This window comes from Herpailurus yagouaroundi, unplaced genomic scaffold, assembly GCF_014898765.1.
Source record: "Herpailurus yagouaroundi ecotype Mexico unplaced genomic scaffold, PumYag 142, whole genome shotgun sequence".
Taxonomy (NCBI): Eukaryota; Metazoa; Chordata; class Mammalia; order Carnivora; family Felidae; genus Herpailurus; species Herpailurus yagouaroundi.
In genome coordinates this window covers 13,386,941-13,407,439 of record NW_024412397.1, presented here as the reverse complement: position 1 = coordinate 13,407,439, position 20,499 = coordinate 13,386,941, and the positions used below count along the sequence as shown (strand labels likewise).

General features: G+C 43.8%; 1 protein-coding gene and 1 long non-coding RNA gene across 2 annotated transcripts in view; both read right to left on the bottom strand.

Moving 5' to 3' along the window:
• Positions 1 to 8,237, bottom strand: part of LOC121032831 (uncharacterized) — an 18,638-nt gene extending 10,401 nt beyond the window's left edge. Inside the window, exons 1-2 of the long non-coding RNA XR_005791507.1 lie at positions 8,226 to 8,237; positions 2,158 to 2,162 (exon numbers count right to left, since the gene is read on the bottom strand). This is a non-coding gene — a long non-coding RNA (uncharacterized LOC121032831). The remainder of the gene's footprint in view (positions 1 to 2,157; positions 2,163 to 8,225) is intronic.
• A 3,710-nt stretch (positions 8,238 to 11,947) lies between these two features.
• SERPINB3 (serpin family B member 3) lies at positions 11,948 to 20,121 on the bottom strand. Its single transcript, XM_040478467.1, has 8 exons — positions 20,073 to 20,121; positions 19,056 to 19,249; positions 18,453 to 18,509; positions 17,095 to 17,223; positions 16,227 to 16,344; positions 15,278 to 15,417; positions 14,634 to 14,789; positions 11,948 to 12,753 (listed from the first exon to the last, which is right to left on the bottom strand). Exons 2-8 carry the CDS (start codon positions 19,221 to 19,223, stop codon positions 12,352 to 12,354), a joined length of 1,170 nt encoding a protein of 389 aa, XP_040334401.1. The 5' UTR covers positions 19,224 to 19,249; positions 20,073 to 20,121; the 3' UTR covers positions 11,948 to 12,351.
• Between the last annotated feature and the right edge of the window lie 378 nt (positions 20,122 to 20,499).

Genomic DNA, 20,499 nt, shown 5'->3' with positions numbered 1-20,499 from the left:
TCCTACTGGCGGTGGAGGGATTAAGCTCTATCTTCTGGAGGGGAGAGTATCTACTTATGTTATTTGGGATTTTTCCATAGGAAGGTTCAGAAGAGACTTAAAAAAATTAACGGTTAATTGGCTTGACAGAGATGCAATTTACATAAAATAATTCACCTACTTGAAATGTAGAAGGTGACTCTTTGTAAATGTATGTATCCGTGAAAACACCACAACCAAGATGCAGAATATTTCCATTATCCCTGCAAGTTTCTCTTCTTTTGCTTCCCAGTCAACCACCAGCCCAGCAACTGCTGATCTGCCTTCAATCACGTCAGGGTAGATTTGTCATTTCTAGGGTTTCATTCGAGTGGATTCAGATAGGATATCCTCTTTTGTGCCCCCTTCTTTTTGCTCAGCACTGTGTTTTTGAGATTCATCAACGTTGCTGAGGTGTCGGTAGTTTGTTACTCTTTACTGACAAACACTATTCTGTTGTCTGAAGAAACCACATCTTGTTTACCCACTTACTCACTGATGGGCTTTTGTGTTGCTTCTGGCGTTTGGCCACCATGCATAACACTACTATGCACATTTGTGCGCGTGAGTCTTTATGCAGACGTATGTTTTCATTTAGACATCTAAGAGTGAAATTGCTGCGTCATATGATGCGTTTAAATTTCTAAGAAATTGCCAAAATGTTCTCCATGTTCCACTCCCACCAGGAGCGTATGAGCAGCCCAGTCGCTCTGCATTCTCACCCGTGGTTGGTGTGGCCGGTCTTCTCCATCGCACACATTCTAATGGGTGTGCAGGTGTTCTCTCACTGTGGTTCTCTTCTTTGGTAAAGTGTCTGTCCAAAACGTTTGCCTATTTCTATTACATTGTCTTGCCGTTGTCGATTTCTAATTGCTCTTAATATATTCTGAATACAAATTCCACGTCAAATATATGGATTGCTTTTCTAACTTTCTTCCTTCATTCCGCCCACCCCCCACCGTCTGCCCAGGATCCAGTTTATTCTGCCTTGGGGAGAGTGGTGGGTGCCACCCTGTGCCAGAAGAGGGAGGGCCTGAGGGTCAGTTAGGGCCCGTGGCAGGATGAGGGTGGCAGGGCATGGCGCTAAGCCCCTGGAATGTGGTGAGGCCAGGCTGGGGCCCCAGAGGAGGCTGTGGGAGGACGGCGCAGATGCCCCTGCCGCCAGAGCAGAAGGCACTGGCTGGGGCCGGGCTGGGGCTCCAGGGCTATGGACCCAAGCCACACAGGCACCCCAGGAAGCGGGGCACAGGGTCATGTGACACGGAACGTGACACAGAGGCACACAGCTCAAGAGTAAGCACACGGACAAGCGGGCAAAGATTCACAGGCCAGAGGGACACCCAGCCGTGGCCGAACACGTGGATAAAATGGCGGTGTCATACCAGACCACAAGAGACACATGGCACAACAGGACATGTGGACTCGATGGCCACAGAGGGCTGACCTAGGCCATGGAGTGCAAAGGACAGGGTAAGGGGGCCTCTGGGCATGACTGCACAGCAATCATAGTAAGAGGGCGGCAGGGGCTGGGCTGGAGGCGCCTGGGGGTTAGCACGCCGCGCAGCCCCTCTAGGGCTCAGTCCGTCTTGCACACTTACCTAAGCTGCTTCCACCTCATCACAGATGACCAACAGGATGGCCACGTCCAGGCTGGCCCTGTCCAGGCGGGGGTCAGAGCCCTGGCAGAGCGCCTTGAGCCGCTCACAGCTCACAGTCTGCAGGCACGCTCGCACGCGGTTAAAGCTGCGCGTCCCCACGTCCCGCATCCGGGTCTCGATGACGCAGGGACGTGTTCACGCGAGAGCTGGGAGAGCTCGGCGACCCCGGGTTCCGGGCCTCCTTAAGTTGACCTTTCCACATGAGTTGCGCGGGGGTGGGCCTTGACCGAGAAGCGGGTGGCCGGGTGAGGCCCTGGCTCGTCCCCTTCAGCCCTTGTTTGCGCACGATCTCCGTGACCCCCGTGGAAGCATCCTCTGGAGTCGGGGTTGGGGCAGCTCTGGTCGTGGGTGAACTTCACCGTGAACGCCTCCAGGAGGCGCCGGACCACTTGGGCCTCAGCCACACAGCAGGCAGCGCGTGCTGTGTGGTTGCTAAGGGACAGGGGGTCCTAGCCCGCCGGATGGAGGCCTGGGGCGAGACCGTCGCTGCAAGCAGTCCCCAAAGCTCAGGTAGGCCACTGCGGGCCCTCGTGTAGCTGCGGCTGCCTCTTCACGCGCCGGGTGGTGGGGAAAGTGACGCAGGACGCTAAGGACACCCGGGATCCGGGCCCCGGAGACCCCCGCCCGGCCTCCCGGCTTCCCGGCCCGCTGTGGCAGGACGCCAGTGCCTGGGGGACCCCGCGCCCCATGCCCGGGGTCCCTGCCGGGCGCCAGAGAGGCGGCGCCCCCGCAGTGGGATGGGTTACATTTTGATGAAGTCCAATTCGTCGCTTTTTTTCTTCTATGGCTTCTGGATTTTCTTTTTCATTTTGGTCTTATTTAAGAAATCTTTGCCAAAAAAAGAGGTTAGAGTGGGAGAGAGCCAAAGCATAAGAGAATCTTAAAAACTGAGAACAAACTGAGGGTTGTTGGGGGTGGGAGGGAGGGGAGGGTGGGTGATGCATATTGAAGAGGGCACCTTTTGGGATGAGCACTGGGTGTTGTATGTAAACCAATTTGACAATAAATTTCGTAAATTGAAGAAAAAAAAAGAAAAAAATAAATACAAATGTTGAACAAGAATTAGGTAAAAAAAAAAAAAAGAAATCTTTGCCTATCTCAAATTTGCTAAGACCATCTTCTGTGTTTTAATTTTATTCCCTAGAACTTTTATGCTAATAGCTTTTACATTGAGGTGTATGATTTATCTTGAATACGTTTTTGTTACGTAAGGGTTAGGGCGCATTGGTTTTCATGTGAATTTTCGGTTGTTACAGCATCATTTGTTGAAAAGACTCTTCTTACCCCAATAATTACTTACCTTGGAAACTTTGTGACATATATATGTGTGGGTCAGTTTCTGGTTCTTCTGTTTTATTTTTCTTGTAATTTTTTTAAATGTTTATTCATTTTTGAGAGACAAAGAGACAGCGTGAGTGGGGGAGGGAGAGAGAGAGTGAGACAGAATCAGAAGCAGGCTCCAGGCTCTGAGCTGTCATCGCAGAGTCGGATGCAGGGCTGGAACTTATGAACCAGGAGATCATGACCTGAGCCACCCAGGCGCCCCCTCTGTTCTTTTATTTAATTAATTAATTAATTTATTTATTTTTAAGTTTATTTTTACTTATTTTGAGAGAGACAGTGAGTGGGGAGGGACAGAGAAAGAGGGAGGGAGAGGATCCCAGGCAGGCTCTGCAGTGTCCGTGCAGAGCCCAGCGTGGGGTTCAAACCCGTGAAATGGTGAGATCATGACCTGAGTCCAGGCTTAACAGACTTGAGCCACCGGGGCACCCCTGGTTCCATCAGATGTCAGGACCGCCCCATCCTTGTCCTGAGGTTTACTCTGTCTAATAATAATAATGTAGCCACTCAAACTTTCCTATGACTGGCGTTGGCATGGTGTATTTTTTCTATCCCTTCATTTAACCTAGATGTGTCCTTGTATTTAAAGGTTTTATTTTTATTTATTTATTTATTTTATTTTATTTTTTCAACGTTTATTTATTTTTGGGACAGAGAGAGACAGAGCATGAACGGGGGAGGGGCAGAGAGAGAGGGGGGACACAGAATCGGAAACACGCTCCAAGCTCTGAGCCATCAGCCCAGAGCCTGACGCGGGGCTCGAACTCACGGACCGCGAGATCGTGACCTGGCTGAAGGCGGACGCTTAACCGACTGCGCCACCCAGGCGCCCCATATTTTTTAAAACTATCATATAATGGGATGCTGTGGTTATCTTCTGGAGGTAGAATGGACCCCCCCTCCAAAAAAATTAGTTGGACATTGAGACTGATGATGCCAGGCATGCACGAAGAAAGTATGACGAGATTTATTACTCAAATACTGAGGTTCCGGGTTTCAGTGCCAGGAGGGCTTTACTGTGGTTAGGAGTTGGCCCTGGGTAAGAGCTCCTTAACCTGGTTGTCAGGGCTTGCTTGGTGCTCTGCACTTCCTGCAGGTGCCGAGGGAGGGAGCTCTAGGGCTTTCTTACCAGCGAGCCCAGATGTGGGTCCCGGGGAGAAACATGGGACTTGAATGCCCTCAGCAGTCAAATATCAAACTTGGAGCTGGACTGTGTTCCATTGGGTGTTGCTTTTTCTGGCGATCTGACAGTTTCTGTCCTTGAAATAGAACGTTTAGATCATTATGTTTGATGTAACTACGCTTGCGTTTGGGTTTAAATCTACCATATTGCCATGTTTTCTGCTTGTTTCATTTGTTGTTTCCTTTTTCTTTTTTTCTTGACATCTTTCTGATTGAGAATTTTTAGTATTACATTTTTTAAAGTGTTTGATAAGCTAGTTTTTTCAAGAATTTTTTAAAATGTTTATTTTTATTTTTGAGAGAGAGACACACACAGAGACAGAGACAGAGTGACAGAGAGACAGAGCATGTGTGGGGCAGGGGCAGAGAGAGAGGGAGACACAGAATCAGAAGCAGGCTCCAGGCTCTGAGCTGTCAACACAGAACTTGACCTCATGAACTGTGACCTGGGCTGAAGCCGGACGCTTGACCAACTGAGCCACCCAGGTGCCCTGATAAGCTAGTTTTCATTTTAGTTTTTAAGAGATTATTTATTTTGAGAGTGAGGGAGTGAGAGAGCACGTGCACGGGCAGGGGAGGGGCAGAGAGAGAGAGAATCCCAAGCAGGCTCCACACTGTTAGCACACAGCCTGACACGGGGCTCAAACCCATCAACCTTGAGATCATGAGCTGAGCCGAAACTAAGAGTCGGTGCTCAACTTTTCTGAACCACCTAGGGGCCCCTCTGGTATTATATTTATCTGCAATATTGATTTACTAGTGGTTGTTTTAGATCTACTACACTTTGCATATTTAACCCTTCACCGACCATCTTTAGGAAATACACCACTTAATTGTTAATGTGCGAACTTTCAAAGAGTGTGCTTCCATTTTATGCTCTCCTCCTTTTTGCTATTCTAGTGACAGATTTTATTTCTGTTTCTTATAAACCCTGAAATAGATTGCTGTTGTTTTTGCTTTAAGCCGTCAATTATCTTTTAAAAATGAGCAAAAATGTCTTTTATAATTACTCACAGTTTACCATTTTGGTCAATCTTTAGTACTTTCTGTAGATCTGAGTTTCTATTGGTATGATTTTCTTTACCGTTTAATGAAATTTTGTGGGTGAAATCAAGCGGCTCTTTGGCTAGAGGTATGGAGGTGATTGGACTCCTAAGGCACATATGATGGACCCATGGGGACGTAAAATTGGACTTTTCTTGCCTTGCTTGAGACTCCAAATTCACGGATAGAGCCATGAAATGGCAGGCAAACAAAATTTTTAAACCTCTGGTTTTCAATAGTATAGTGATCAGCCACACACGGCTACATTACATTTAAATTAAAGTAAAAAAATCAGTTCCCGTATTCGTTATTTATTGGGTGCATAAAAAATTACACCAAAATGTGCGAGCTGAAAACAGTAAATATTTCTGATCTGATTTTTCCTGTGGGTTAGGAATCTTGGTAGAGCTTAGCATCAGAAGCTATATAAGAAAACAGAACGCCCTTTCTTTAAAGTTAAAATTATCACACACATTTTCTTTTAGTGTCCCATGGCAGGATTCTGGTGGGACGAAGCATACTCTTCGTAACAGTGGAAAGTGTTAGGGAAATAGAATTAAACACTAAAGTGTTCTTCCAACCTAGAGATTCTCTTGACAAAGGTGGTAGAAAAAGAAAACACTTTTATTATTGAAGAAGCATTGAACCAGAATGTGACGCGTATCACAGGCCATTTGCTAAGAGAGTATAAAGGCAGAGGACAATCACAGCCTGTTATATAGCCAAGCAGACGTAACTCATAACATACATATTCTGAAACAATAAACCATAACTATTCCTCAAGTAAGAGGACTTGATAGCACCATGTGTCACAAACAGTTCATCCTAGATTCATCTTGGAATTGAGGTGACCATCTGTGTGAGCTACTTGGCTTTATCCAGAGGAAAAACAGACTTCTCCTATTTTTAGGGTCGGAGGCAGTTTTTGAAACCTGGCCCTCTGACTTAGGTGCCTACCCTTCTAGAAAACTGGGAGATGGGGGTGCTAGCTCCCATGAAGTTTACATTTCCAAGAGGTGGTTCACGGGTCCTTGAGAAAAGGCTTTCCTCAAGCCATGAAGCTGACAGAAGGCTCAGTCTTCAAAAGGGGGTATAGACATTTCAAAGAGGAGAAAGTGTTTAGAATTACACATTTTCTAGAGTAAATGATGAGAAAAAGGAGAGGAGGGGAATCTCTTGTATTTGACAGGAAGAATTAAGCCTCTTATTTTTAATTTATTTTTAAAAGTTTTTTTTAACGTTTATTTTCGAGAGAGAGGGAGAGAGCGAGAGAGAGCGAGCACAAGCAGGGGGAGGGGCAGAGAGAGAGGGAGACACAGGATCTGAAGCAGGCTCCAGGCTCTGAGCTGTCAGCACAGAGCCCTAGGCAGGGCTCGAACTCGTGAACTGCGAGATCATGACCTGAGCCGAAGTTGGACACTTAACTGACAGAGCCACCCAGGTGCCCCTATTTTTAATTTGTATTTGCCCTTAACATCGTTGGCATTGACCTTGTGTTTTTGCCATTACTATTAGGGCGGTCAGTCGCAGCCTACTTACCACAGCTGTCCTATCTCGCTCCAAAATTTATGTAAGACAATGCGGTCGTAAATATACTTTCAAGTCTCTATCTCTTTGAGCTCATTACATTGTTTTCTTTATCATCGTGTTTACTGTCTTGAACCGATAGTGCCAGATTTTTGGAAATAGTATCCAGCAAGCCCACTTATTAGAGTTACAGAGTGTAGAAAATAGTAGTGACTCCTCGTAGACAGTAGGATAATTGCCGAGTTTTCTGTTTTATTTCGTATGAGTCATGCCTTGTTAAACCAAATCACGGTCATCTTGCTTTTAGCCACCGTATTAGAATATAAGGTGCCATTTCCTCAGTTCTAAAGTGTTATTGGATTCCAGGTGGAGCAGCAGTTCTCTCCCAGGTTGCTTTATGTCTCTGCATCAGAGTTTGGAAAAGTGTTCCAGGACACCAATATGTGTATTAAGCCCATCAAGGGTGTTTACGAGGTCTGGCTCACTGAGCTCACACAGACTAATCCCCTGGGTTTTAAAAATACGTATGATTCTCTATTTGTGATGGCATTCTGCATCTGCAAACAGACGGTATCTCATTGCCACATTGGAAGCCTGTCACTGCGGGATGTGTCGGTGGAATGACCGGTTCTCAGCGGTGTCAGCGTGCGTTGCCTTCCAGGTCGTTGATGTGCCACTCTTGGAGTGGGCGTAAACATCACCTCCCAGGCGGAGATGCGGACGGTGCTCCGTTGTGTGCAGGTTATCTTCACTTCCCTTTGGTCTGACCGCTCAAAAAATGTACTCGCAACGCAAGCTATTGTTTTTCTTAAAATGAGTGTTAGATAAAAAATACAGGTCAAAGAATCCTTCTTAGGGAGAAAGCAATTACATTATAGTCTCAAGTGAAATATGAATCATCTTAGGCAATCTTCTGGGTTATGCGTGTTGCCGGTTTCCACCCATTTGGGTAGACAGTGATGAGACACAGAAACAATAGCAGTCTTAAATGTTAAGATTCTAGAAGGCCGGGGCCCGGCCTTGGGTTTCTGTGCTCTGGGACATCCCTGTCCTCTGGGCAATCACACACACGTAGCCACTTGGGAGGGAGAACCCTCAGGGAAGTTCTGGGCTGTTCTGTCTATTGTAAAATGTCTTCCTGAATTTATGAGTTTGCCTTTTCTTTATGGGATTCTTAAGTTTTTTGGATATTTAGTTTTCTGATTGCCCGCCAGCTATTTTCTGACCGGTCTCAGGTACGTACCTGTAATATATTGCATTCATACTCCTTGTCTAGGTCCAGACCTTGAACTCTGCCTTGATCACTTAACATTGGGACATTTTCCCAAATTTTGGCCTGCTTGTGTTTTGAATCCAGTTCCCATATTCTGGCCTTCGGGACGCTTGACTTATTTATTTATTTTTTGGTCACCCTATTATGTATGGGAACCCACTGCCTGATTCAGCATGGCACACTGTAGGGACAGAATAATTGTTAGTCGAATGGCTACACTACAGTGCACACAGTGAGGCAGATAACACATTTTCTAGATGTTTATTATGTCTTTTATAGTAGAAATACAAATGAGTTCTTATAGGACAAATGATAGGCTCCTGAGTGGCTTATGGGGAAAGACTCAGTCATTTGTTAATTTGTCACATTGTCACTGACCACCTGTGTGTGCTTCAGGTATACAGCATAAATAATTTGGGCAGACTCCCTGTTCTGAGGGAGTCAGTAGGATTGTCCATTGAGGGTTGTCCCCAGAGGACGATATCATCTCATAAGGGAAGGAGGTATGTATCCTTCCATTTGTAAACAGAAATAGTTTGTGAAGCTCGGCTTTCATCTTTGACTATTGTGAAAATTGTGTCAAAAACTGACATAAAAATAGCTTGAAATGCCAAATGTTATCCCATGACATTTAACGGAAAATTATCTGGAAATGAATTTTCTCATTAAACTCCCTCAAGTCTCATATTACAATTTAAATATGGTCATTTTTTTTTTTTTAATTTATTTTTGGGACAGAGAGAGACAGAGCATGAATGGGGGAGGGGCAGAGAGAGAGGGAGACACAGAATCGGAAACAGGCTCCAGGCTCCGAGCCATCAGCCCAGAGCCTGACGCGGGGCTCGAACTCACGGACCGCGAGATCGTGACCTGGCTGAAGTCGGACGCTTAACCGACTGCGCCACCCAGGCGCCCCAAAATATGGTCATTTTTAACATCTTGATGACCAGTGAAGGCAACTTGGTAGATCACAGATCACAGAATTTCATTTTTTAATTTGCAGTTTCATGATGCTTCCATATGACAGGGACACTGGCGTATCATTAAATATGGTTAAATGTATATGAACACATTGAGCATTGGCCCGGAGTTGGTAAGAAGGAGGTTGCTCTTAAAAACAAATTTAATTAAGAAGTCTTTTCCACCCAAGTCCTTCCAGAAACAATAGTAATTATGTGTGTTTTGTGCAATTCTCTTCCTCATCCTCCTCAGCTCACTTTAGTGAGTCATAATTTACATGAAAGAAAACGCATGCCCTGTAAGTGTGCACATCAGTGCCTTTTATAAACTCCCGTGTAACCACCAGCCAGTCAACTTGTAGAGCGTTCGTCCCACCAGAAGTTTCCCTTGGACTCTCTTACCATCGGTATCCTCCCCAGCTCCAGCCCCAGGAAACCGCCAGTCAGCTTTTGGTCACCGCAGGCTGGGCTTCGTAGATGTGGAAACACACATTACGTGTTCTCTCCGTCCCGCTGCTTTTGCTCAGCACAGCGTGTGGGAGGTTCATCCCGCGGCAGGAGTCGGTACTTTTTTCCTGTCTGTCACCGAGTCCTATTATTCCATTGTTTGTCCATTCCCCTGCTCATGCATATTTGAGTTATTTCTGGCTTTTGGCCCTGCGAATAAAGCTGCTTCGGACATTTGGGTGTAGTCCTTTCATGGATACAGGTTTTCAGTTCTCTTAGGTAAATATTGGGGGGGGGGGCTGCTAGGTCATATGTTAGGTACCTGTTTACTTTTTATAAGAATTGGCCACACTGATTTCCAAAGGGGTCGCACCTTTCTGTGTCCCCCACCAGTAGCGTATGGGCATTCTTGCTCCGTATTCTCTCCAGCATTGATATGGCCAGCTTTTAGAACTAAAATTAGAGTTTGGACCCCTGTAATGGGTGCGAGGTGTACTCTGTGTGGGCGGAAGCTCGAGAGCACGTAAGTATCCGTTCCTTATACAACTTTTCACTGAAGCATTTCTTTATCAATACGGAGTGAATATATCCTGTGTTAGGCAATGAATTATAATGTATTAGTTTAAAAATAAAGCCACGAGATTTGAATTTTCCATCCATTTCCCTACGCGGGGCCCCAGTGCAGGCAGCGGTTGCTGGTTGCTTCTCTGACTGGCCTAGAATGCAGGCAAAAGTTTTCAGTTCTCACAACTAGGTATCAGTCGTGCCCTCTACCGGATATGATTCCGATGCCTATGAGCCTTTGTCTTGCGTGCTTTTGTAAAGTTTGTTTTGAACCCCAAATAAAATAACAAGCAGTTGAAAGTTGTGGTCTAAAGGCATTCCAACAATCAAGTGTTCGAACCCCCCAGAATGCTATACCAGTTTCGCCTTCATTGAATCATTAGAAATGAGCGAAGACTGAATTTGGAAGACTGAGTGTTGTTGACACTCTGAATTTACTTCTTACCGAAAACTTTCTTTTAAAATACTATTCAGGATCCCAGGTCTTGGGCCAACCTTCTGATCCTTTTACATTTGTCACCAACTCATGCCTCTCATTTCTTTTCTTCAGCCTTGTCAGGTAGCCCAGAGCTTCTCTGTGCATCCAGACAGCCGCAGGCCACCTTGTCTTCCTTTCCCAGCCTGTTCACCGCATGGTCGCTCAGTTCTCGTGGCCGAGTCTTACCCTTACGTGCCGAAATATTTACTTGCTCTGCTGTGTTCTTGGGCTGCTGAATTCTGCCGGAGAAAATTTAGACCTTTCTCAAATCCTCCAGAATTCACATTTTATGAAATCAGCGGGGATTCAGTACTGACTGAGAAGGATTTGGAATGAACACAGTCCTTTTAAGCAAAGCTGTGTCCTAGAAACTAAAACTTGTCAATACCTGATCTTTGTATATTGATGTACTTCAGAGGCAGTTCTAGGCCCTCCTTTCTCATCACGTTACATTCTCTCCCTAGGATCTCATTCTTGCCTTTAGCTGCCCCCCCCTTTTTTTTTTTTTTACCAAGTTTAAGAGTTCCTGAATAAATATGGAAAAACTTTTATGTTGAACATGACAAACTTAGAGCTTCAGATCATATCCTGCACCGGCTTTCTGGACTCATGTATTCCAGTGCTTACTGGACAAGTCCATTGAGATGTCTCAAAAATAATTAAGGGGCATCTGGGGGGCTCAGTTGGTGAAGTGTCGGACTCTTGATTTCAGCTCACGTCATGATCTCATGGTTTGTGAGTTCAAGCCCTGTACCTGGGTCTGCACTCACAGTGCAGAGCCTGCTCGGGATTCTCTTTCTCCCTCTTTGCCCTTCCCCCCTGCATGCACACCGCCCCCAAAATAAATAAACTTAAAAAAAAAGCAGTTAAAATTCGACAGATACAAACCTAAACCCAGGATCTTTTCTTCCTTCCAAAACAAAATCTTCTTCCATGCGACCAGTTGGGTAGGCCAGAAACTTGGACATGGTTTTTGGTTTCTGTCTCTCATTTCTGTCATATATAATGTGTTGCTGGAATCCTGTGCACTTTACTTGTGAAGTAATTCTTACATATCTGGTTTTCCCCAGTGCCACTTCTGACATTCTGATGGCTTACTGATTAGTCTCACTGTATCTACACTGTTCTTTTCTCTCATCCATTTATATCACAATAGCCAGAGATATAATTTTAAAATGCAGATATGATGATCTCAGTCTCATCTTTGGGAAACAAACAAATGAAACCAGTACTGGCTTTCCATTTGTTTTAGGATAAAATAGAAAGTTGTGAATGTGGCCTACAGCACCTTTCATGTTTGGTACCAAACTACCTTCAGCCTTATCATGCTCTGCTCCTATTTTGAATTTTCTTTTTAATGTGATAGCATATTTTTAAATTATCTTTCCTCTGTGTGGTGGGTCACTTGTACTTTGTTGAAACGAAAAAAAGAGGAAAGCAACAAATAATTTGAATAAATGTTTTATTGATCATCTATTTCACAAAATAAAAGAAATTTAGACAAGTAAGGGTGCTAGATGTCACCTAAATTCAAATAAATGTGGGTATTTAGGTTAGTACGTTTGAATAGTAGATATGGTTTTTGAAATAGATATTATTCAAATTTAGTAGAAGATGGAGTATTAAAATATCCTTTTACCTCGTGTTGAACATTTTGTCCAAAGGGGAATTATCATGGGGAGATAAAGTAGGTTTACATGTGTTTGTAGAAAGAGGGAGATAGATAGACAACCATTACGTTCCCAGTGATGACTATGAGATTGGAAAGGAACAAAAGAATGAAAGAGAATATGTTATTTTTAGCAGTCAATGTACTGGAAAAACTGCATTTCTCGGTAAGTAGTGGCAGGCTAATTGTATCTAAGGGGAAGAGACTCTGCCCAGGAAGAGAATGCAGTTGGTCTTATTGTGCTTGATGAAGAACAGGAAAGGGTGATCACAACGAAAATGGTAAGTTGGTGGTGATGTATACCCAACATTTATGTTTGTAGAAGCTGTGGCCTCGGTGCCCTCTTCAGTCACCTCCACAAAGGACTTGTGGAGGGCTTTAGACACCACGAGATCCAGGCTCCCTGTCATGCCTGAGAAGTTGGCTCTCTGTGTATTGAAGGCGTCCAGCATCCCCAAGGCTTGCAGCGTGGCCTTGAGGTCATAGTCGTCTTCCACTTTGAACCGAGGTAAATATAAATCCACCCATCTATCGCTCATATTCTGTGAGCTCGTCCACTCTGCTAGTTTCTCAGCGGTGAGCTGGTCTTCAAGCTACAGCGGTAGAAAACAGGAACAACCGACATGATTCTCATTGGACATCAAACATGATTTAACACTGGATTGAATTATAGAAACCTTTTATTTTGACAGTAAAATGTAAATACAGGAGATTCAGTTTATTACATCTTATCTGAGGAGGCAAAAATAACACAGTCATAAAAAGATATTATACAATTGAAAAATGTACTATATATTCATGACTGTGTTATATTTCTGTGTACATAAATACATATGCATTGTATAAATATATACACATGGATATATATGCATACATATATGTGCAACAGAATTATTAAATCAGATCGTTTTGTGAGAAATGAACTATGTATCTATTTTTTACACTCCCCACATGACATGCTTCATTTTCAAATAGACTCGTCTTGTTACTATCCTTGTATACCTAACTTTTTACACCCTGATTTAAATAATGATGATAGTGTATGTCCTACTTATATTCCTTTTTCTTGCTTGACCTATTTGTAAACATTTCTCATACAGATATATAGTACTCTAAACAAGTTTAAATTGTTACACACTATTAACACTAAATTGATGATTCAATGTACACTTATTTTTAAGCGTTCACTGTGTGTCAGTCGCTAAGTTAAACTCTTGGCGATAGGAAGATATGCCATTGTTCCTTGTTCTGAACCTTTCAATATTTTGAGCTCCTTGCCTTGTTGGATTCGTTACTTTAAGTTAAAATCCCAGGACTGGGATTCCTGATGTTATTGATCACGAGGATTGCTGAGCTGGAGTATGCACAGGGTCGTGGCTCTTCATGTGTACTGCCGTATTACCTTCCCTGAGGATCTCCAAAGCCCAGCGTTAGCACAGTATCTATTTTGGTTGCAGCAAGGTCACTGGGATGTCAGCAGCATCATGGGCTGTTGGAGTCATTGCAAGCTGCCATCTTTGGATTGTCTTTTATGCGTCAGATAACTATTGTTGGTATTCTTATATATTAACTTCATTATAACAGTTTTAAGAGGAAAATGGTAGTCCCTCCACACACGTTTTTTGTTTGTTTGTTTGTTTGTTTGTCTCTGAGCAATGAGACTCTGAATGGTTTTCGAGCTCCTAGCAACAGAATACTTCCAGATTGAAAAGCTAAATCTGTTTGTCTGTTGTCTGCAAAACTACTGTGATTTAATATTTCAAATGTACCCTTTGTTGTTTTAATTTGCTCGTTTTGTTTATAAGTGAGCTTGCAAATATTTCCATGTGTCACGTCGCCTACATATGAGTGCTTAGTTCCTTGTCTTCACGTGAATAGACTGGAATATATTAGAAGTTCTTATGGTTGCAAAATATTAATGTGTGCACCTAGGTAGGTTTTTCAGAATATTAATGGCACCTGTGATGTTGAGGTTTTCTGTATAATCTTCTATATCACGCTGCAATATTTAAGATCTTTACTGTTTGAGGGGTGCCTGGGTGGCTCAGTTGGTTAATCGTCCGACTTTGGCTCAGGTCATGATCTCACAGTTTGTGAGTTTGAGCCCCATGTCGGGCTCTGTGCTGACAGCTCAGAGCCTAGAGCCTGCTTCAGATTCTGTGTCTCCCTCTCTCTCTCTGCCTCTCCCCCACTTGTGCTCTGTCTCTCTCTGTCTCTCTCTCTCAAAAATAAATAAAATGTAAAAAAGAAAAAAGATATTTACTTTTTGGAACACACAGGATTCTAGATTCTCCTTAACAATTCTTTTTTAGGCTGTTGGCAGAGAAGAAATGACGTACTCTGTACTTGAACTCTGTCAGCCACCACCACCACTTGAACTCTGTGATCATTGGTGCAGTGAATGACGCACACAAGCATTGTACTGCTGGGAAGTCAGGCAATAGTAGGAAGAATCAGAGATACAAGACTGTACCTTCTGCAGACCGTCCACTTCATTTGGCAACAGCAACATCATGCTTAGATCCTTGCCTTTGTATGGCATTTCCAGGATCTTGGCCTGTACGTCCTCCAGTGAGGTGAAATTGAAGACACTGGACTGTTTCATCATCTGCACAGGTTTGCTTGTATCCTGAGGTAATTGACGTGGCAAACAAATGCCAAGTGAGGCATTATTCAACAGAAGATAACGCTATTGAGATACACATCCTCCTTCTAACAGATGGTAGGGTTCTTCAAGTATCCCCAAGTAAATAGAGTCAAAAAAATCAAAGAAGAGGACAATGCAGCCATGACAAATTCTGTTTTCTACCTGCAGTTGTACACACTATCAGATAGGAGTTGAAAGTTAACATTCCATGTATGACTGTGTTACATTATTATAAATAAATTACAGGGGCACCTGGGTGGCTCTATCTGTTAAGCGTCCAACATCAGCTCAATTCATGATCTCACGGTCTGTGAGTTCAAGCCCCGCGTCGGGCTCTGTGCTGACAGCTCGGAGTCTGGAGCCTGCTTCGGATTCTGGGTCTCCCTCTCTGCCCCTCCCCAACTCATGCTCTGTCTCTCTCTCTCTCTCAAAAATAAATAAACATTAAGTAAATAAATCAATTATAATACCTTGTTCAGCCAAAATTTTTCCTCCACCGTATATTTTTTATCAAATTTCTTGTCCCACAGTCCTTTGAAATAGACTGCGTTCACCAGAACCAGAACGGTAGACTCAAGAGAGTTTTCGGGAAGCAGATCCTTGATTTTTCCTGCAAAAGTAAGAACATCAGAGGTCTGCCGTAGAAGTACAAGTGGTTTGTTTGGGAGATGCTCTGAAAGTTACAAGCGATCATTAATTATTCACACAAGTCACTACTTTAGGGACGGTGAGCAGTGGTTCTCGAGGTTCAGCTTTCCTCACGGCACCAGCCTGATAGAGACACCCCTCATTGTCATGGGAAAGGTGTTCAGCTTCTGTTTTCGGAGGACTTCGGTCACCACACACTGAAGAGTCATACACTGGGGTCAGCTGCTCTTGCAAGCGACTCCACCCGCCTTCCCTCCCTCAGTTCTTCCACTCCTCCCTCCCTCCTTTCCTTTCTGTTTTTCAACTTTAGGCTCACGGCTGTGACGAAATAGGGCTTGATTGTTCTTTAGGATAAATGGTGCGAGCTCTATAGTCTGAAACGTAGGTGCTGTCAGACACCACTCCCCGCGGTGTCTTCCTCTTTATTCTCCACTAGAATAGAGAACAGAGGATGTGAACCGAAGACAGGGTCTGAGCAGAGTGTTGAGGTTCACAGACATCCAGTCATCTCTGGCCATGAGCAAACACAGATTGCCAGCCGTGTTTCCTTGTAGTCGTCTTTCTGTTCTACCTCCTGGGCTCCCCTTGTTACTCTCCACATTGACTTGGACCATTCCGTCATCTGCAGTGCCCTTCTCCATCCTCTCTTCAAAGCCAAGCCCCGCCCCACGGGCATCCCATAGGGTGTCAAGAATAGGTTTCATGCACAGCAGGGACTCAAAAGTGTTTTGTTTTGTTTGTTTTTTAAATGGGAGAGCTCCCATACTCTACCATTTGTTTGGCTTTCCACCCAGGAATTAATCTTCTTACGAGTTTCTTCTGCCGCATTTTGAAAATCAACAGATTCCACACTGGCTAGGTAAAATTTCTTGACGTTATCCATATATTCCTTTGATGTGGGAAGGAAGGAAGGACACAAAGAAGAATTAAGAGTAATTTGTCAGTAACTATGTATTCCCAAGTTAATTATCTTCAATCTTGACAAGATAAGAGTACAAGGAATCTAGACGAACCCTGGAGAAATCTACTTTTTCCTGCCCATGCATATTTTACACAGTTACCACGTGGGTAACGTGAAAAGGAAGCACAGGCTGGTGCAAGAATGAAGTCTTCGAAGGGCAATGCCTTCTGTACCTAGGCTGGGACAGGAGAGGCCGTGGGTTGCAAACAGCAAAGCGTGATGCCCCAAAGGAGATGGTGTGCTTCTGGGACTCCTCACCAGTACTGTCGATCCTTAGTCTTCCATTCTGGGCATTCAGTCTTCCCTGGTACTTCCCCAACTCTCCTTAGAGACTCACAAGCCTGCCCTCTCATCAGTATCCCATTAGTCATTGCCCATCAAAATTTATACTGTGTAACTGAGTGGTGTCGGCTCACGAGGGGCATCTCATGACTTCCTTTGCTACTGAGCCTTCCCTTGGGTTGTAAAGTAATCCCTGAACCCACACTCTATACTGGCAGATTGTCAGGTTCTAGGAAACTTCATCTGGTATAGTTGAGGCAAGGGAATCTTGCACCCCGTGTAAATGCTCCCCATGTGGATCAGCCAGGTTCATCTGCCTGACTGTCTCCCGTTTGGTCATTGAAGGACTGACGGCCCAGGATTCAAATAAGGTGTGGAAGGCCAGGTGAAACTTACTTGAAGAAATGGATACTTGTTTTCTCCATAGAACTTGTTGGCAATGTTCAGTTCATATGCATCAGTGGGTTTCTTTAATTCCGTTAGAAGCTTTTGAAATTGGTGGTGCACATTGCCCAACTTTTCAACCTTCAAATATCAAAAAGTAAGCTCATTGTAGTCTCTGTCAACGTAAATATAAATACTAACCCCGTGTATATCTATTAGATCCGAAGGTAAAGTTTGGTATTCCCACAGATGACATTCATTGTTCCCTGATTTTCGGTGGATTTACTTAAATATTCTTCAAAATCTTTACATTCAGTCTCTTCTAGGAAATTCTTTGTTCCTGCTCTAAATAATCCAGTCTTTTCACTTTTGAACTATAGATGCAGTACAATTCCACCATTGGATTGCCTTCTAATTGCTACAAACGATTAGGTTAAGCTTCCCAGCTAAACATAAGCTCCCTAAAGACTAGAAGCATATCTCATTTTAGCAGCCATCACTGGTGTGATAATGTTGGATTTGTACATTTCAGTTACATTATGACATGAAGTCCTGTGCCCTCCTAGATGGTATTATGTTCTAAGACCTACTGACCATGACCTTCACTCATGATAGCCGTACTCTTACATGTAGGAACAGTATGTGCCTGGTAAGGACTTTACATTGGTATCTGTGGGTCTTTAGACTAATTCAGATGAAAAAAGAAACTCAGAATTAAATAAACTTTCCAAAGAGCCATGGGTAGCCAGCGACAATTTTTGAACCTAGGCCTGTCTGAATCCAGAAACTTCCACTTGCTAGCTAAGAGATTTGGACCATCAGGTTATAAACTGTATAACTCATATAATCATTTTTCACAATTTACTTGGATGTGTGCTTATTCCTCTTAATTCCATTTATGAATTAATTAAAATGATACTATTTTAGCAACAGTTTTATGATTACTGTAATTATTGTTATTCTATGATGACAATACATAAAATTTGTCAGGGTTTCCAGTAATCTAGGCACTGTCGTAATGTTTTACATCTGTCCGTATGTACTGAGGCAGATTCTTTTATTATTCCCAGTTCTCCGGGCTGAGGTCACTGTGCCTCAGAGCAGTCGTGTCTTGTTCACGTTCCCCGGTGGTGAACAGCAGAGCAGGAATTTGAAGCTCTTTAAGAACAGTAGTGATCTCCACTCCGGAAACAAAAATACGAAAGAAATCAATATGTAATATGAAATGAGAAACAACTCTGTCCAATCTATTTTGCTTAAGATTTCTCCTAAAAGCTGACTTTTCACAGTTTATCTGAAATTCCCGTTTTAAAGTGGGACCCTCTTGGATGTGTGATTCGCCTTCTAGACCCCAGTGCTCTGTGACTCACGTGATCTGTCGTAGTTCTTCCTCTCGTGTTGTGTGTGGCTTCGTTGAGGTGAAGGACCTGGAAGCGGCAGGAAGTGGGACAAGAAAAGTACTTAAAAGATCTGGAAGTCAAAAAGAGAGAAAGAACCCCAATACAAACAAAACCAAACCTCATAGCAAACCAAACCAAAACCAATACGCAAAGGAAAAAGAGAAAACTGCAGTGTAAGCATTTGCTCCTTGAAAAACGACCGCAAAGCTGATTGATCACCAGCCACTTCAAAGAATCCTGTGTTGTTATTCATTGTTCAGGAAACGTGAGGATGTTTTCCATGGATTTCAGTCAGCGCCTCACTTCTACCGTTACTCTTCCATTTAAGCCTCTCCTCTACTTGTTGTGCAGTTGTGGGAGTTCATCCCAGCTCCCAGAGGAGATGTAGGCACAGGGAGGCAAATGGGGCAGAGCCCAGGGGAGGGCGTGTGCTCCCCACAGCTCTGTGCTCACCCAGTTATGGGAATGTTTGCCCAGTCTCCTGTGCTGCACAGCCGGATCTGTGGTCATCTGCACCCAAGCCAACGGAGAGATCCGTCTAAGCTGGTCAGTGTGTAGGCAGCTGACACCTACCTTGCCAATTTCGAGGGCAGTGTTTTCTCTGGCTCCTAAGTAGGTCATGGCTAATGCTGATGTGATGGATAAAGGGGAATAGAAGATGTTGTCATTCTTCTTTGACAGTTTGAACTGCTGGAACAGATCCAATGCAAAGTGGGTGTTTGCTTCACTGAGTGAATCCATGGCGACCTTGATGTGACCTGGAGTTCCTAGAGAAGCATCAGGTTCATATTATGGCTTTACTGAAGGGAAGGTTAGTCTGTCATGAATTTTCTTAAAAAAATTTTTTTTAAATGTTTATTTTTGAGAGAGAGAGAGCTGAGGAGGAGCAGAAAGAGAGAGACACACAGAATCTGAAGCAGTCTCCAGGCTCTGAGCTGTCAGCACGGAGCCTGATGCACGGCTTGAACCCACGGACAGACCGTGAGATCATGACCTGAGTCTAAGTCAGACACTTAACAGACTGAGCCACCCAGGTGCCCCGGTACAATGAAATTTTCTGAAAAGAAATGACTTTTATTTGGATTGTGGGATTTTGGCAACTAAAGTTTTTCTTCCTTTTACTTTTTAACCCCTTTCAATGTACATGTATAAATTTCATAATTAGACAACCATCAAAATTACCGTACACATAAAAAAAAACTTTTGTGAGAAAGTAATGAACTTCTTTCTTTCTTTCTTTCATTACTGGCAGGACTAGGCCTCGGTAGAAAATGCTTCATTGCAGATACTAACACACAGATTCATGTAATAACATTCAGCCGCGTCCCATGAGGCACCTCTCTGCCTTTTCCTTCAAGGTTCTGTGGGTGCCAGACCCTCTCCCCGCACCACGTTCCACAGGGGGCATTGCATAATCAGAAATAAATAAATAAAGGGTAAATCAGATGAAGATGGTGTTTCAAATGTACTCTGGCAGAGCAAGTAGAATATAATCGCATGGAATGAAATAGACGCATGCTATAAAGCGTCATTGCCATTATTTTCAGAAATGATTCCAGTTATTAAGCTGGAGCGGCTGGAAGCACTTACCTGGGTCCCTGGAGGAAGCAGAGGTGGGCAGGGAGCCTGTCAGCCTGTGTGCAGTGAGTGGGGAGATCCTGAATATATATACCTCTCTCCTGCCACCTTCCGCTCCTCCTTGCAGTTGGTATTTCAAGTAAATCAACTTTTGATTTCTTAATCAGGCTAACCGGGACATGTATCCACTCAAAATATTCAGGAGAATAAAACATGATTGTTCCATTACTGTACTTCCTTTCCACACGCAGCAGAAAATACTGCAGCCCTGCAATCCTCGGCTCTTAGGAGATGCATGTAGGTGTCTTTTCTAGTACCAGTGAGGATAAAGTTAAAATGCCAACTTTCTCTCACCCACCTGCTACAGCCACCTGGAAACAACCCTTAAAAAGTCTTCTCTTGGATGTTGATGTCTTTAAGGCCCACATCAAACAGAAGC